General features: G+C 35.7%; 1 protein-coding gene across 1 annotated transcript in view; it reads left to right on the forward strand.

Annotated features, from left to right (window-relative positions):
- LOC128641299 (calcium-activated chloride channel regulator 1-like) overlaps window positions 1-19328 on the forward strand; it is a 69178-nt gene that overhangs the window by 39959 nt on the left and 9891 nt on the right. The window contains exons 7-12 of the mRNA XM_053693903.1: window positions 8058-8282; window positions 9520-9700; window positions 11402-11508; window positions 14669-14890; window positions 17779-18049; window positions 18883-19047. Coding sequence (XP_053549878.1) covers window positions 8058-8282; window positions 9520-9700; window positions 11402-11508; window positions 14669-14890; window positions 17779-18049; window positions 18883-19047 — 1171 coding nt within the window. The remainder of the gene's footprint in view (window positions 1-8057; window positions 8283-9519; window positions 9701-11401; window positions 11509-14668; window positions 14891-17778; window positions 18050-18882; window positions 19048-19328) is intronic.

Genomic DNA, 19328 nt, shown 5'->3' on the forward strand with positions numbered 1-19328 from the left:
ATCAAAAAGTACATCTAATAAATATTTTGTTTCTTCCACCTATAATAGAGCATGGTTCAGTATCAGATAAAACTATTTTTAAATGAACGATATACACCAATTTTTATCTAACTGCTTGTAATAGACATTACTATAAAGAAGATTAGGCACAAATACTGATCTAAAAATCCAGTATAAAACCTTTTAAAAACTTACTTAGAAGCTCCCAGTTTAACACGGTTGATGAGGTTGGGCTGGGACACCCAGTGAGAAGGGCTGGTAAAACCAGAACAGCAGACACCCCCCCCCCCCTCGCATATAAAGAGACAGATTATACAAATAGAAGTCGTAGGAATCTGTAGACATCAGTATGCATCTAAAACTTTGGGGCTTGGTTAGGAGTCTGAAAATCAGAATGTTATTAAAAAATAAGAAAAACTATACATTGTTACAAAAACACCCCCAGATGGGCTATATAAATAGATCATCTACAAAACATTTATGCAAGGAAAAATCTAGTGTACAGTGTCCCTTTAATTAGAATTTTTTTTTAAGTCTCATAATAATTTAGGATACTGACCAGGTGTAAACACTTTCTAAATGTACTTACACTTAAAGGGCCACTGTAAGTAAATATTTTCTATGCCTGTTCTAACTAACTACCCCAAATACGCTTTTTATCAATAGCATTTCATTAACATCTCTACCGTATATCAGAAATCTTGTCTGCAAATTTAATTGTTTTCCAAACCCACTCCATGGGTATCCTTTGCTCTGTACCAATCCGTTTACAATACCTAGGTTTCAAAATGGCGCTTTAAACACAAAGTTATTGGTTTAAGTATTTTGAACATGCAGTGCTGAAAATAGTGGGCAGGATAACGTGACATTATCGGCAAATAAAAGATATAACTTTTAGAACGTTATGAAACTTCGTTTTGGAGAAAATATAGGTCAGTAGGTTTTAATTAATGTTTATTAACTTTAATATGTTAGTTGTTTAGCTTAAAAATTATAACAGAAAGTAATCCTTTAATTTGATGCAATTGTTTTAAATTTCCAAACTTCTCCAATACCTGCCTTTTCTAGAGGAACCAGTTGTTACTGGAATTGACAAAGCAAGCCATGGTAATTTTGTTAGCAAAACTAGAATTTTAGACCATCAACCCTGCTCTACTGTGTGTTTAACCCCTGCCAAGGGCTTAAACACACGGCAGAAATGCCACTCAGGACCCACAGTGTACTGCTGGTCCCGAGCAGATATTGCTGCTGATCCAATCAGCAGCACTACATGAGTAAGATATACAAACAATTGTGCTGCTATTGAATTAATTGTGGATTCCGCTTGGGACCAGCAGTGCACTGCGGATCCTGAGCAGCACCTCTGCTCTTTTTCAGAGGTAGAGCAGGTCTGATAACGCGTAAAATCACATTCTCTAAAGGATTAGGGCATGTAATATTTTACTATAATGGCCCTTTAAATTACTAGAAAATTTGGAAAAATAAATAATGAAATTATATTGCAGAGTCTATATTTTTGTTTTCTATGCAGAATTAAACATTTTATAACGCACTTTCAAATTGTGTGCCCCTTAAACTATACCATACACAATTTCAAGTTGTAAATGTCAACAAAGAACTTAAAGGGACACTAAACATAATTTTTTTTTCTTTCATGATTCAGATAGAGCATGCAATTTTAAGCAACTTTCTAATTTACTCCTATTATCAATTTTTCTTCGTTCTCTAGCTATCTTTATTTGAATAAAAGGCATCTAAGCTAAGGAGCCAGCCAATTTTTGGTTCAGGCCCTGGAAAGCACTTGTTTAATGGTGGGTGCTTTTAGCCACCAATCAGCAAGCACAACCCAAGTTTTGAACCAAAAATGGCCCCGCTCCTAAGCTTACATTATTGCTTTTTAAATAAGGATAGCAAGTGAATGAACATTTTTTTTAAATTGGAGTAAATTAGAAAGTTTCTTAAAATTGTTGCTCTATCTGAATCATTAAGAAATAAATTGGGTTCAGTATCCTTTTAACAACGTAAATGCACATTAAACAGTATAACATTGTAATATAAAATGTTTAAGAACGTGTCATTATTTAATTAGTCCCCTTTACTGTAATATAACATTGTTAGTTTTGTTTATTGGTTTTATGAATCCCCATGTTTTTTATGTGTTTTTTAAATAAAGTAATACCATGTTGGAACCTAAATTTTCCCCTTATTTCTCTCTCCTACTGAGGACAATTAGGGACAGATATCAAACAAGCACTAAATTGTCCAAACACTAAACTGTGCACATAATGGCTGACAGCAGGGATACCCTTTTAGATGGCTACTTTAGCAATGTCATATTCCACCCAGCCATTGTTTGCACAGATCAGTGTTTGGTCACTTTATTGCCTGTTTAAATATGTCCCTAGTTGTCCACAGCAGAAGATATTAGATAAGGGAAATCTAAGTTTCAACATGGCAGTACTCTACTACTTTATTGAAACTAAAACTTTAAATTTATGTTGTCAATATTTCACCACATTTTGACCAAATATAGTCACTGGATACCAGGAGTGACTATAATTTTTCATTACTAATTATAATAATACGTAAATTCATTTAGATTGTGTATTTGGCATATACACTCAGTCTAACGTACAGCACAATAAGACACAATGATTGCGATTTTAGACTTTAATAATATAAAATAAAAGGTACAAATTGGTAACAAAAACATTTACAAATTAGCATTTCCTGTGGAATATTTTTTACTTAATGTTATAGTAGCAATAACAGATTAGATGTAACCACAGACTACCAAGTTTATGTAACAAGAAACATTAAAAGACCAGTAAACACAGTAGATTTGCATAATCAACAAATGCAAGATAACAAGACAATGCAATAGCACTTAGTCTGAACTTCAAATGAGTAGTAGATTTTTTTTATAACACATTTCAAAGTTATGTATATTTCCACTCCCCTTGTACCATGTGATAGCAATCAGCCAATCACAAATGCATATACGTATAGTCTGTGAATTCTTGCACATGCTCAGTAGGATCTGGTGACTCAAAAATTGTAAATATAAAAGATTGTGCACATTTTTTTTAATGGAAGTAAATTGGAAAGTTGTTTAAAATTACATGCTGTATCTGAATCATGAACATTTAATTTAACCTGAGTGTCCCTTTAACAATATTCAACCCTGCAAATGTTGGGAGATACTAGATAAACTACATAACAATACACGGTTAAAGGTTAGTAAAGTCAAAATTAAACTTTCATGATTCAGACAGAGCAGCAATTTTAAGCAACTTTCTATTTTACTCCTATTATCAATGTGTCTTTGTTCTCTTGGTATCTTTATTTTAAAAAGCTGGAAGATTATGGTTCAACACCTGGGTAGCGCTTGCTGATTGGATGGCTACATTTAGACACCAATAAGCAAGCACTATCCACCTACTTAAGCAAAACTGGGCCGGCTCCTAAGCTTTTATTCCAGCTTTTTTAAATAAAGATACCATGAGAACAAAGAAAAATTGATAATAGGAGTAAATTAAAACGTTGCTTAAAATTGCTGCTCTATCTGAATCATGAAAGTTTAATTTTGACTAGACTATCCCTTTAACAGTTCTATGAAGGAATTTGAGTTCTACTATCACAAATTCTGTTATAAAAAGCAATTGCAAGTGGGAAGAATATCAGATACCTAACGCACACCACGGGCAGGATATGGCTTAGGTGCCCTTAATACCCTAAAAATAGCCATGAAAAGTGATCTCCCTGAACATCCCCCAACTATTTGATGTTTTATAACTTACACCATACTGACACACCTAGTAATATCACTCATGTAAGAATACATATCCCTATCCCATTTGAAACACATATGTTTTTATGGGATCCCTATTTTGATCATGTGTTATATATTTGTTGATATGCATACCATACAATATGGTCCAAACCTGCACATACAACAAGAGACATCATATATGAGACCTTTCGTTCAGTCTATTGTTATACTCTAGTTAAGGTTTAGCTATGCTAGTTATTTATGAACATATACGTTCACTATATAACCGTTGATTATGGCACTACCCTCCTTAATATTTATGAAACCTTTATAGTAGGTTTACTTCCAGGATGTCATTGTACATAGCTTTAGGGCATACAACTTTCAAAGTGTTAAAGTGTAGCACAATTCTATTTTGTTATTTGTATACTCTAATGCAGCGTGGGTTTTAGGTGTGCTAGGTACTGTATGAGCCTTGTACTGTGTGCGCTAGGTACTGTTTGAGCTGGGTACTGTGTGTGCTTGGTACTGTGTATGCTGGGCGCTGTTTGTGCTAGGTGCTGTGTGTGCTAGGTTCTTTGTGTGCTAGGTACTGTGTGTGTTAGGTACAGGTTGTGCTAGGTACTGTGTATGCTGGGTAATGTTTGTGTTAGGTGCTGTGTGGGCTAGGTACTTTGTGTGTTAGGTACTTTGTGTGCTAGGTACTTTGTGTGCTAGGTACTGCGTGTGCCAGGTACTGTGTGTGCTAGGTACTGTGTGTGCTAGGTACTGCTTGTGCTAGGTACTGCTTGTGCTAAGCGCTGCTTGTGCTAGGTACTGCTTGTGCTAGGTTCGGTGTGCGCTAGGTACAGTGTGCGCTAGGTACAGTGTGCGCTAGGTACAGTGTGCGCTAGGTACAGTGTGTGCTAGGTACAGTGTGTGCTGGGTACAGTGTGTGCTGGGTACAGTGTGTACTAGTTACAGTGTGTGCTAGGTACAGTGTGTGCTAGGTATAGTATCTGCTAGGTATAGTGTGTGCTAGGTACAGTGTGTGCTAGGTACAGTGTGTGCTGGGTACAGTGTGTGCTGGGTACAGTGTGTGCTGGGTACAGTATGTGCTGGGTACAGTGTGTGCTGGGTACAGTGTGTGCTAGGTATCATGTGTGCTAGGTACAATGTGTGCTAGGTACTGCGTGTGCTAGGCAAGGCGGGTGCTGGGTACGGCGTGTGCTAGGTACAGCGTGAGCTAGATACAGTGGGTGCTAGGTATCATGTGAGCTAGGTACAATGTGTGCTAGGTATACTGTGTGCTAAGCACAGCGTGTGCTGGATACAGCGTGTGCTAGTAACAGTGTGTGCTAGACACAGTGTGTGCTAGGTACAATGAGTGCTAGGTTCAGTGTGTTCTAGGTATAATGTGTGCTGAATACAGTGTGTGCAAGGTACAGTGTGTGCTAGGTACAATGAGTGTTAGATACAATGAGTGTTAAGTACAGTGTGTGCTGGGTATAATGTGTGCTGGGCATTGTGAGTGCTGGGTATGGCGTGTGCTAAGTACAATGAGTGTTAAGTACAGCGTGTGCTAGGTATAATGTGTGCTGGGTATGGTGCGTGCTGGGTAAGGCGTGTGCTTGGTGCAATGAGTGCTAGGTGCAATGAGTGCTAGGTTCAGTGTGTGCTAGGCACAATGAGTGCTTGGTACAGTGGGTGCTAAGTACAGTGTGTACTAGGTACCATGTGCATCTCACTTGTCTTTGGAATTTTTTGTTACCTACATTTCAAGATGTTGGCAGAACCTGCTCCTCAATCTATATGGACAAACCCATTAATACATATTACAGCAACTTATCCTGACTTGCTCTTTGGAGCATTAAATTTAATTTGTAAGCACCACCACAATTATATTTTGTTATTTGTATACTCTAATGCAGCATGGGTTCTAGGTGTGCTAGGTACTGTATGAGCTTTGTACTGTGTGTGCTAGGTACTGTTTGAGCTGGGTACTGCGTGTGTTTGGTACTGTGTATGCTGGGCGCTGTTTGTGCTAGGTGCTGTGTGTGCTAGGTACTTTGTGTGCTAGGTACAGGTTGTGCTAGGTACTGTGTATGATGGGTACTATTTGTGCTAGGTGCTTTGTGTGCTAGCTACTTTGTGTGCTAGGTACTTTGTGTGCTAGATACTGTGTGTGCTAGGTACTGTGTGTGCTAGGTACTGTGTGTTCTAGGTACTGCTTGTGCTGGGTGCTGCTTGTGCTAGGTACTGCTTGTGCTAGGTTCGGTGTGCGCTAGGTACAGCGTGCGCTAAGTACAGTGTGCGCTGGGTACAGTGTGTGCTGGGTACAGTGTGTGCTAGTTACAGTGTGTGCTAGTTGCAGGGTGTGCTAGTTATAGTGTGTGCTAGGTACAGTGTGTGCTGGGTACAGTGTGTGCTGGGTACAGTGTGTGCTAGGTACAATGTGTGCTAGGTATTATGTGTGCTAGGTACAATGTGTGCTAGGTTCAATGTGTGCTAGGTACTGCGTGTGCTAGGCAAGGCAGGTGCTGGGTACGGCATGCACTAGGTACAGCGTGAGCTAGGTACAGTGGGTGCTAGGTATCATGTGTGCTAGGTACAATGTGTGCTAGGTATAATGTTTGCTAGGCACAGCGTGTGGTGGATACAGCGTGTGCTAGGTACAGCGTGTGCTAGGTACAATGTGTGCTAGGTACAATGTGTGCTAGGTACAATGTGTGCTAGGTATAGTGAGGGCTAGGTATAGTGTGTGCTAGGTACAATGGGTGCTAGGTGCAATGAGTGCTAGGTGCAATGAGTGCTAGGTGCAATGGGTGCTAGGTGCAATGTGTGCTAGGTATAGTGAGGGCTAGGTACAGTGTGTGCTAGGTACAATGGGTGCTAGGTGCAATGAGTGCTAGGTGCAATGAGTGCTAGGTACAATGGGTGCTAGGTGCACTGAGTGCTAGGTGCAATGAGTGCTAGGTTCAGTGTGTACTAGGTACAATGTGCATCTCACTTGTCTCTGGAATTTTTTTTTTGTTACCTACATTTCAAGATGTTGGCAGAACCTGCTCCTCAATCTATATGGACAAACCCATTACTACATATTACAGCAACTTATCCTGACTTGCTCTTTGGAGCATTAAATTTCATTTATAAGCACCACCTCCCCCCATAGTCAGAGCCCACACTAGGGTTCAATCTTGGTGAATTATTTTCACCACAAATCCCTGCAATTTCCTTATGTTGTATCATATATATTTTGACAGCTATTGCAACTGGACCTGCGTGTCCGATCCTTTTGTTTGTGTATGTTTGAACAGGGGTCCTGTGTGTCCCCAAGTGTTACCTTTCATTCTAAAACTGAATAAAAAATCATTAAAAAAAAAAAAAAAGCAATTGCAAATACTTTTTTTTAAATCTTGTAACAAAGGTATTAAACCAGACCATAATAATACTTACATTAGTAAATTTAACTAAATAGCCCAATGCACAGTCACCAAATCTGTATATTGGCACAATGTAATTCAATCCTATACAACAGGGGCAAGATTAACTAATATCCATTTATCTTAGTTACTGTGTAAGTATATCCTAAATATATCAGCATGCCTTCCATTCTATGGAAACCAAATGAATATATTAACCTATGAGAATTAAATAATCTTATATATAGAGCCAACAATTATTAATTAAAAGAGGATTCATTCATATTATGTATTCCAGGTTTCTGATTAATTGCTATTAATTAATTAATTAATAAATTAACCTGCCTATATATAAGATTTTTGGTATTTTTACCCAAATGATCATATTACAGATTAATCATGTTATGTATGTATGTATGTATGTATGTATGTATGTATGTATATATATATATATATATATATATATATATATATATATATATATGCATATATATATATATATATATATATATATATATATATATATATGCATATATATATATATATATATATATATATATATATATATATATATATATATATATATATATATACACACATTGTAGCCACACATATTTGTAGACACACATATTTGTAGACACACATATTTGTAGACACACAAATATGTTGAATGCAAATGATATATTTCTCATATTGGATATGATGAAGATATGTGGATCACCTCAATCTCATATATACATGTATTTCAAAGAAGAAGAATGTGCCAGTTATACTAACATATCTGCAGCATATAATACTGATCATACATAATACAGTTTTTGTATGTGTATCAGCTTTACATATACAATCAATGACAATAATCCTGTGTATTGCTGTTTCATCAGTATGATCGAATAGGTCGTCTATATCAAGCAGCAGACCTGTTCCTTAACCAGATCATTGAACCAGGGTCCTATGTTGGTTTGGTCAAATTCTCATCTGATGCATTTGTTATATCAAATCTCCTACAAATAATCAGTGAAGTTGAGCGTTTAAAGTTAGCATCTCTGCTTCCAAATTCTGCATCTGGAGGAACAAACATATGTGCAGGAATCAAGATGGGCTTACAGGTAACTTTATTTGATGCTATTAAGTAAAATGAAAAGTTGGTTATCAGTATTCAAGATGCTGTTAAACATTCTTGACTCTTACTAACTGCAGAAGAGAAAAGTAAAATTGCAATAACATTTCAATAATAAAGTGATTTTCTAATGCACTTGACCACTGACCTAATAACATGTCTGTATTATACCTCTGGTAGGGATGGACAAATGTTTCTAAAAATTCAAAATTTAAAATGAATTTTGAATTTGATACATTCATTCGTTTGAATCAAATTACGAATGTTCATACAGCATTTTTTACATTCTATTTTTCGAATTTTCGTTATCGAATTTTTTAATAACATTCGAAAATATTAGTTTGAATAGGAGATTGTTTAGCTATGTATTTTATCACATTTCAAAATGCAGGATTCAAATTCAAAATAGTATTTCTAGTCTACAACTGTGTTTTATAAATGTAATATTTGAATTAAAAATAGTATTTCTAGTCTACAACTGTGTTTTATTAATGTAATATTCGAATTTGAATGTTCCTAATAAATCGAATATACACATTTGATTTTTAAATGTGTATATTCGATCTATTATGAACATTCAAATTCGAAAGTGACATTCTAATTCAAAAGTTGCATTCAAATTTGAAAGTGACATTTGAGAACTGGAAATAACATTCGATTATAGAATTTTTAAGAATATTCGTTCTTATCAACATTCGATTATGTAAATCGATCACTGACCTAAACCCGATCACTGAACTAATAACCTATCTGTAAAATACCACAGGCCTTATAACCGGCCTGTTCCTGACCAATGAACTAATAACCTGTCTGTAAAATACCACTGGCCTTATAACCGGCCTGTACCTGATCACTGAACTAATAACCTGTCTGTAAAATACCACTGGTCTGATAACCTGCCTGTACCCGACCACTGAACTAATAACCTGTCTGTAAAATACCACTGGTCTGATAACCTGCCTGTTCCCGACCACTGAACTAATAACCTGTCTGTAACATACCACTGGCCTTATAACCTGCCTTTACCTGACCAAAAGCCTAATATTCCTCATATACATGACCACTGGCCTATTTACCTACCTGTACCTGGCCAGTTGCCTATTAATCTGCTTGTAAATGACCACTTATATAGTTACATACACAAAATTCACACATAAAGAACCAGTATTTAGGGTATGGCCAAACTGAGCAGTATGCAAACTTTTTATATTTTAATATATTTTCAGGTAAACAAGGGGTTTGATGGTTCCTCCTATGGAACTGAGATATTGCTACTAACAGATGGCGAGGACAATTATGATACACGTCTTTGCTTCCCTGATATAAAAGAAAGTGGATCAATCATTCATGTTATTGCCTTGGGACCAAATGCAGCAAGCGCATTAGAGGAAATTGCAAATATGACGGGTGAGCTCATCAGAAATCAAAATTAATGTACTTGATTAACCAAAGAGCATTTATTATAATAATAATAATAATAAATGCAAAGCTTTTATGCAAAGTTGGAATCATACCATTTAACAGTTAAAAACATGAAACAAAACTATAATATGTACAGTACTTTGATCATGTGACAGTTGCCTTAGGTGAGTTATGCTTTAACAGAACATTATTGTTGTGGTTTGCATAAGTGCCTAGATTTGCTTTCATGACATGATGTACAGTACTATGCAACAGTCTTAGGCCACCATTAGATTTGTTGTTTTAGTAAAGTTTTAATGGCCATCCATATTTATTATTTGGTCTCTATTAAGATAACAGAAAATACAAGAAATATGTACACAAAATGTAAAAAAACTAAATTGTGAGAACAAAATGGCTTCTTCAGGCAAAAGTCAGTATTTAGTGTGACCTCCCTTGGCACTAAGCACATCTTGAACTATTTTGGGGAGACTGTCCTGAAGTTTTCTGGAGTAATCTTCTGGTATATTATACCAGGCTTCTTTCAGCACTTCCCAGAGTTCTTCTTTAGATTTAGGTTGTCTTTTATTTATTTCTCTGTCCAGGTGATCCCATACGGCCTCTATAATATTCAGGTCTGGACTCTGTGGAGGCCAGTCCAAGACTGTCAGTGTTTTATTAGCTGTTTTTCTCTCCATATATGATTTCACTGCATTAGCAGTGAGCTTGGGATCGTTATCATGCTGAAAAATGTTTCTGAGGGCTTAAGCTATACAAGCCCATAGCACCAATATGTAGCAGAATCTTGACCAGGGTAAGATTAAGGGTGGTCCATTTATAATATAACAATGGTCTGTAGGCATTACAAGGGCTTCTGTGGGCTAGAAAAGGAAGCCTGAGGGCATGGAGGATCAATTTGGAAGCAGTGCTTCTTAATGGACTGTAAGTGGTCCCAACCCAAGGATGAACACATGTACATGTTACAAAATGTAAAATGGTTGAGAGTTTTGCAAGCCTATTTAGAGTTACATATAATAAATACATTATATATGTGTGTGTGTGTGGTATTTATGTTGGGGGTTATAAATATAAATATATCAGGGCTCAAAATTACCATTAGCCCACTAGCCATTGGCGAGTGAAGATTTAACGGAATGTTAGCGAATGTCAGTTAGTTAGTGAATGTTGAGTCTGGTGGCTTGTGGTAAGCAGCAAAGTTGGAACATTTTATTTGCAGAATGTACATTTCTATTGCAGCACTGGCAAACACACATTTTGGGCTATGTACTAAAACTATTATCTAAAGGGATATTAAGTATTCATGAAAATGCAAGGATATGTTATTCATCTAGGGCTGTAGGGACCTCATTAGTGCTTAGACTGTTACTTCTGAGAGTGTAAACAGGGCAGTGAGAGAGATTAGAGAGGAAAAGTGAAAGTGGAGAAAAAGGTTAAGAGAGAATGGAGAAAAAAAAGGGTGAAGTAGTGGGTGTGGTGGTGTGGTGGGATTAGAAGTGGTAAGTAACATTTTGTCCTGGATAGTAACATAGGACTTGGAATTTTGAGCCATATTTATACCCCCCCCCCCCCCCCCCCCCCCACACACACACACCTTATTGGATTTGTAATTGAATCAAACAGTTTATTAGGATTTCTAAATAAATAAACTGATTTATTTATTTATATATATTTATATATTTGTTTCAGGAGGATTACAATTTTCAGCAACAGATAACTTAAGCACCAATGGACTAATTGATAGCTTCAATGGAATTTCTGCCGGCAATGGAAATATTTCTCAACAGGCAATCCAGGTAATATGTTGTATTAAGTACATAAATATATAAATACTAGTGTTAAAGCCGTGTACATGGGCCAAAATTTTTATGGAAATAAATATACTTATCCTTCTATCCATCTATCCCTACCCCTCTATCTCTATCCCTATCCCTCTATCCCTATATCCATCTATTCATCTATCTCTACCCCTATCCCTCTATCCCTATCCCTCAATTCATCTATCCCTCTATCTCTTTCCCTCTATCCCTATCCCTCTTTTCATTTATCCCTCTATCTTTTTCCCTCCATCCCTACCCTTTATTCTCTATCCCTCAATGCCTATCCCTCTATCTCTATCCATTTATCCATCTATCCCTCTATCCCTTTCCCTCTATTAATCAATCCCTCTATTTCTATCCCTCTTACCCTATCCCTCTATCCATATCCATCTATCCCTATCCTTCTATCTCTTTCCCTATCCATCTATCCCTCTATCTCTATCCCTATATCAATCTATCTATATCCATCTATCCCTCAATCCATATATCCATATCCCTCAATAATCCCTATCCCTCTAACCATCTATCCCTCTAACCATCTATCCCTTTATCCCTCTATCTCTATCCCTCTATCCCTATCCCTCTCTCTGTAACCCTCTATCCCTATCCCTCTATATATATCCATCTATCCCTCTCTCTGTATCCCTCTATCACTATCCCTCTATCCATCTATCCCTATCCTTCTATCCATCTAACCCTATCCCTCTATCCCTATCCCTCTATCCCTATCCCTCTATCCATCTATTTCTATCCCTCTATCCCTATCCCTCTATCTATATTCCTATCCCTCTATCTCTATCCTTTTATCTCTATCCATCTATCCCTATCCCTCTAACTCTATCCCTCTGTCTCTTATTTTCTGCAGTGTAGGAGCCCCTTAACCCTCCAACCTCTCAGACCCCCCCCCCCCTCAAACAGCTCTCTAACCCTCCCTCCTGTCTATGTAATAATTTGTTCCAGCCACCGATAATTAAAAGACCTTTATTTCTTCATCAACTAGGGTCTTAGACAAACATACAACGTTTCAGGCCTGCTATAGGCCCTTAGTCATGTATACTAAACATACACTGATTCATCACTTAAATACTTTACACCTGGTCAATTATTCACCTGTTACCATGTGACTATTCAATGTTACATCACTGCCATCTTGTGGACAGCTAAAGTATATATTCCTGTTTCAGATAAGCATTCTAAATAATCACATTGGAAAGGTTTAAATATAAAACAATATTAAAAGATAAAACCATATGTACAAAATTAAAATAGAAGAAATATTGCACATAATATGCAGATGCTATGTACTTATTTCATAAATACTGATTTCAACCCTAATTGTAACCCTAATCTAATGGGCTGAGTAAATATGATGGAAATGTCTGAAAATTACCTGTATATATAAAAAATTAAAAAGGAAATGAGAGAATTTTATTAAGGCAGGCCTATAGTAATTAACTGACAGTAATCTATATAATCTTTAATAGCAATCTTTTGAAATTTATAAGACCTACTCTAAAATGAAAGGGTTTGAAATCAGTATTTATGAAATAAGTACATAGCATCTGCATATTATGTGCAATATTTCTTCTATTTTAATTTTGTACATATGGTTTTATCTTTTAATATTGTTTGATATTTAAACCTTTCCAATGTGATTGTTTAGAATGCTTATCTGAAACAGGAATATATACTTTAGCTGTCCACAAGATGGCAGTGATGTAACATTGAATAGTCACATGGTAACAGGTGAATAATTGACCAGGTGTAAAGTATTTAAGTGATGAATCAGTGTATGTTTAGTATACATGACTAAGGGCCTATAGCAGGCCTGAAACGTTGTATGTTTGTCTAAGACCCTAGTTGATGAAGAAATAAAGGTCTTTTAATTATCGGTGGCTGGAACAAATTATTACATTGCTTGGAGTGTTTGCAGGATAAGGCAGATCCTGGGTTCTGTGCCCCACAAGCCACATATCTCTTGGTGCTGTTTTCCATACTTTTCTTTGAGGATTTGCCTCCCTCCTGTCTGCCAGTACCTATAAACCCTTTTTTAAAAAAAATAAAATAATAATAATAATTTTTTTAAAACAATTTTGTAGTGTAGTGGTCCCATCACCTACCTCCTCCCGCGATTGCCATTTAGTATCCCCCCTGCACCCCAAACCCCTTTTCTGTAGTGTAGCTATCTGATCCCTCCCTGTTCCTTTAAACAAATAATTTCTGAAGCTTAGGGCCTGCCCACTCCCTCCCACTCCCTGCCGCACTTTATTACCTAGAGAGGTTTTAGGAATTTATATTTGCACACACCTATATGGTAGTTTAAATCCTAGCTGTTTTTAACAGCGCCAGTGGTTCTCTTTTTTGGTACGAAACAAAATCTATACCTACAGTGTAATGATATTTAAGTTTTTTTCAATTTGTTTACATTTAAAGGGACAGTCTACATGGGATTTCAAGTACCTTGTTGGGATTGTTGTGCTGAGGGCACCCTATGCCATCCTGTGGCACTTCATGCATGGCAAAAGGAAAAAAGTATTTTAAAAAATACTTTGTTGTAGGATGGCAGCATAACTCCTCCTAGAGAATCCGTGGGCACGTCTATTGTGTAGCAGCATCCAATTATCAGGCTCTCACTTGAAAAAATTGATGATGTGCGCCATAGTTTTGCACATGCACAATGTGTCAGCCCGAGTGTCTCCTGTAATCCAATCCAATCACGCACATTGCTGGAAGCAATTTCTACCAAACCCACAAGAAGGAGGAAGGAGGAGGGAGTAGGAGTTTGGCGGCCATATTAGGGCGGCCGAATAAAGAAAGTTTCCTTAGCATACTGTATTCACTTTTGCCTTGCATGAGGTGGCACCGATTGGTGTGAGGTGTACAATGTGCAGCAGTTAGATTGAGGTGCGTGTTGATACCATGTAGACTGTCCATTTAAATAAGAAATTGATGGTTGACTTCATTAATAAATAGATACTCTACTTCTTTTTACCATTACAATACAATTTTTTTTTTTTTAAATACAAGTGGAATGGTTCATTGAAGAGCAAATGCCAATGTCCATTGATAGAAGTTATATAAATGTTTCAGTTTTTTTTTTTACAGGGCTTAATAATTTTTATTTTTATTTAAACAGTTGGAAAGCACTGCTTTAAATCTTTCACCAAAAGAATGTTTGAATGGTACAGTCTTTATTGACAATTCAGTGGGAAACAAAACATTCTTCCTAGTCACATGGCAAAGTTCAGTCCCGACTATCAAACTGAAAGACCCAACGGGAAAGCAATATACTGCCGCCCACTTTATCAGTGACACAATCTCTAAGTCTTCCAGACTAGAAATTCCAGGAACCGCAGAGGTAATCTAATCAAAAGATATGATAATTTATGGGTCAAATGTCAAACACAATCCTTTACAAAAGTTTATCGAATTAATTTTCGACAAAATTTACCATCAAATCTATGGGGATTTTGTTTGTAGGGAATTCAGTTGATACGCTTTTTCTAAAGGTTGTGTTTATCTCTTTAATCTTTATCCTTTAAATGTCAATGGTTATGAAAAAAATATTAACATGACAACCTGTACTGTCAGCTAAAGACATAAAAAATTACAACTGTTTGTGATAATTGTATAACTTACATTTTTTTCTTGAAAAAATATTAGAATATTCCTAGTTACAGTGGATAAGCCTTACATTAACCAAATCTAAACAAATGTCTTGAGTCCAGTATAATTTTATTGCTAAATAATGTTTGTGTTTTAAAGTCCTGTCCTGTTTTAAATTATTTTTAAAAATAATTGTACTGTCTTTACAGAGGATGTAGAGGATTTTTTAGCAACCAATCTCTAACAAATTATGTCTAAATAGTAGGCACCTTAAAGGGTTAAAAACTTGTGGTGATTCGGACAGATAATGGGGACTTGATGCTTATAAATATCATAAATCAATTTTATATTTTTACAAATTATAATAATAATAATTTTTATTATTAGCTTGTTCAAGAGAGTTCCAGAATAATAATGTCAAGACATTTAAAGCTTTTTAGAGAAATCCAAAATTGCTGCTACAAGGTCACATAATACATAATCACATAATAGTCCCTCAAAACAGGAAATGATAAAGGGGACTACATTACCCACACTGCCATTGGGTGCTTGCAAATGAAGAGGAAATAGTCTCAACAGTAATAGAACAAAATGTAATAGACGCACACAGTTAAGCTGCTGATTAAAAATGCAAGCAGTTTTTTGCAACTTGGTTTTTAACCTACAGTTTACAAGTGTGTGTATTTAACATTGTATTTAATACTTTATCCTATTTCAGTAATGCAATAAAAAAGATAAGTTAAATTAGAGTTGCCATCTTTTCTGGAAAAAAATACTGGCCATGGTCATTAGCATAAATGTGAATAAATAAGTATACAGCATAACGTAGGAACTAAAGCTACAAGGACTGTTATTTTAAATAATCATAGGTTTAGAATAAAATTCTAACACACTTAGGGGCCGATTTATTAAAGTGCGTGCGGACATGATCCGCTGTAGAGGATCATGTCCCCCGCACATCGATAAATGTATGCTGTCGGCATTTATCATTGCACAAGCATTTCACTAGAAATGCTTGCGCAATGCTGCCCCCTGCACATTCGTGGCCAATCGGCCGCTAGCAGGGGGTGGATTGCTGTCTGCCACCTCAGAGGTGGCAGACGAGTTAAGGAGCAGCGGTCTTAAGACCACTGCTTCTTAACTCCTGTTTTCGGTGAGCCTGAAGGCTTGCTCGGATACAGAGGCATTGGGGCCGATACGGAGCTTGTTGAATTGGCCCCTTAGAGTAAGTTTCCCCATTATGGGCTAGATCACTAGTGGAGCGGTACTTTGTGCTCCCACTCGTGTTAACTTTACTAGACAGAGGCTTTTTGCATGTGTTAATTAGAGTGCGTATCCAAAGTTGACCATATTAATGCATTCCCCCATAGACTTAAATGGAGCGTGAAAAATAGAAAAAAACGAACACCCTTACTCATGCGCATACCCGATTATGTTTTTTCAAGTGTGCTAACCCGACATGAAATAATAAAATTTCATATTCCATTGTTCTTCACATAGAATAATATGTTCTAATTATTCATAAATACATATTTCTATTTATATCTAATGTTCTTTAGATTATATATATATATATATATATATATATATATATATATATATATATATATATGTGTGTGTATAGATATATACATATATATATATATATATATATATATATATATATATAATATGTAGCCGGTGGCCTAGCACTTCATCCACAATTGTGTACCCACAGCCTGGGTGCTATCCTCAGATTAGTATGTAGAATAGTCTCGTTGTTGGAGGGCACTCACAGGACTTATTGAGAACATGAATATATCATTTTAATTTTCAAAATTAATTTCACATTAATAAAATGTCAAAATGACATGTTATTAATGTGAAATTAATTTTGAAAATTAAAATGATATATTCATGTTCTCAATAAGTCCTGTGAGTGCCCTCCAACAACAAGATTATTCCATATATATATATATATAAAAAAGAATATCTACTTATAAATACTTAGAACATATTCCCCTATGTGAAGAACATTTGAATGTGAAATATTTACAGTAAAGACACATTTAAACGCTTTATTAAATATGGCTGGTTATTTATCGCGTGCCCATTTACGGCCGCACAATAAATTAGCGCTCCACTTGTAATCTAGGGCTTAATCAATAAAACTTTTAAAGAAATTAAATACATTCCTAAATGATTAAATAAAGCATAACTCACTTTGTTATAACAACTAACAAGTTAGATCTAACAAAAATAACTGAACTAAGCAAACTCTACATAACTATAAAACTCCATTCTCGTTGGAGATAGTTCATTCTTGTTAATATGAATATATTTTCTTATTAACATAAATTCATATGTATTCAACTTTTCTTCTCTTCAAGTATATAACACAAAGCCTGGCTTTTTTACTCAGCCATAGCTATTGATCAACAGTCTCCAGTAAATACATAAACCCAAGTCCTTGAAAATGACTAAATATCTGTGTTGTTTTATGAAATCTCTCTAATGCTATATAGTTATTGCTTGAATCTAATGCCCCTTTATGAAAGATATGTTGTTGTTTTCTTTTTTATATCTTAAACTATGAATTGGTGATTTATTGTATACAAACCTAAAATCATTAAAATATTAAAATTTAATTTCTGTTTCTAGAAAGGGCCTTGGGAGTACAGCCTGTGCAACAGTTTTACAGCAAAGGAAGTCATAGGCATAACAGTGAATTCAAAAGCCGTTGATGAAAATGTAGCTCCTGTTACGGTCAGTGCACAGATGAACAAAGACATAAATATGTTCCCTAATCCTATGGTTGTGTATGCAACAGTAAGCCAAGGGTATCTGCCTATCAAAGGGGCAAAAGTCACAGCTATTGTTGAACCACAGATTGGAAGCCCAGTTACAAAAGAACTGTTGGACAATGGAGCAGGTAATTGTATAAATTATTATAAAGTAATATTATTTTTAAAAATGAAATATCAATAAACATATTAGAAATACTAATAAAGTGGTAAGACAAACATTCATTCTACTCACAAATTTTAAGTGACTAGTAACACAATTTTTGTGAAAAATATGTATATAGAATATGTACTTTTACATATTCTATATAACAAATTAAAGGGGTATAAAAAAATGTGTAAATGAAAGACTTTTCTGTTGCATTGCAATTAATTATTCAACCAGCTGAGTCTGAAAACTTTCTGAAACATTAACATCTTTTTTTGCTGCAATTAATTTTCAATGACCAACCTGCATCGATGCTTTATCTGGGCTTGTTATTGAAGGCAAGGCTAGCCACTGTCATTTTGTACAGTAAAATGTACATTGCTTTGCTGTATTTCATTGCATCACCTCTGCTGCAAACAATTAAGGGCAGATATGTAGCAGGGTTAAATTGTGAATTCTACAGTGTGCACTTCTAAATTTTAGAAATGGCAAACTCACAAATTCAGAAAACATATACAGAGAAGACTTTTTATTTAAAGCATAATTTTATAATTAATATTACAGTCTCAATGTGTTTCATGTTATTTTAATAATACATTTTATGTAGGATTAGACTTTGCTTTGAAATTCCTTAATTAATCTGATCTCTGGTCTATCAGTTGTTATCTTGGCATTTTTCATAATTTTGAAGCTTTAGAACAAATACTCATTTATTTGACTGAATGTAGAAAAAACTACCAAAATGACGGAATTTGTAGATAAAATAAAGTAGATCGTGCTGCATATAATAAACATAATATTTATGTATTTCAGGTGCTGATATTATAAAAAATGACGGAATCTACTCGAGGTACTTCACCGAGTTCAAAGGAAATGGAAGATATAGTTTAAAAGTGCGTGTAGAAGGAAGAGAAAATAAAAGTGATCTTGCCCTTTCTAAAAGTCGTGCTTACTATATACCTGGCTATGTAGAAAATGGTATGTTTGTAAAGTTTTTCAATCTTTTCAGAAAAATGATGTAGGGCTCCATTTATTACTCTGCAAATGCAGCTTCGGAGCCCCAGTGTTTCAAGCGCGTTACGTAACCTCTCCACTACCTAAAGTGTGGCGGATGTGAATCATCCCAATCCGATCCTGTATTGTTAAATGAGGACAGCGAATGCTGCCCAATTGCTGCGAGGCTGGGCAAACAAGGCTCCTCTCTGGCCCCACTTGATAAATGGAACCCATAGAATAATCCCTTTTTAATCACTAATGAA

This window comes from Bombina bombina, chromosome 10 (assembly GCF_027579735.1).
Source record: "Bombina bombina isolate aBomBom1 chromosome 10, aBomBom1.pri, whole genome shotgun sequence".
Taxonomy (NCBI): domain Eukaryota; kingdom Metazoa; phylum Chordata; class Amphibia; order Anura; family Bombinatoridae; genus Bombina; species Bombina bombina.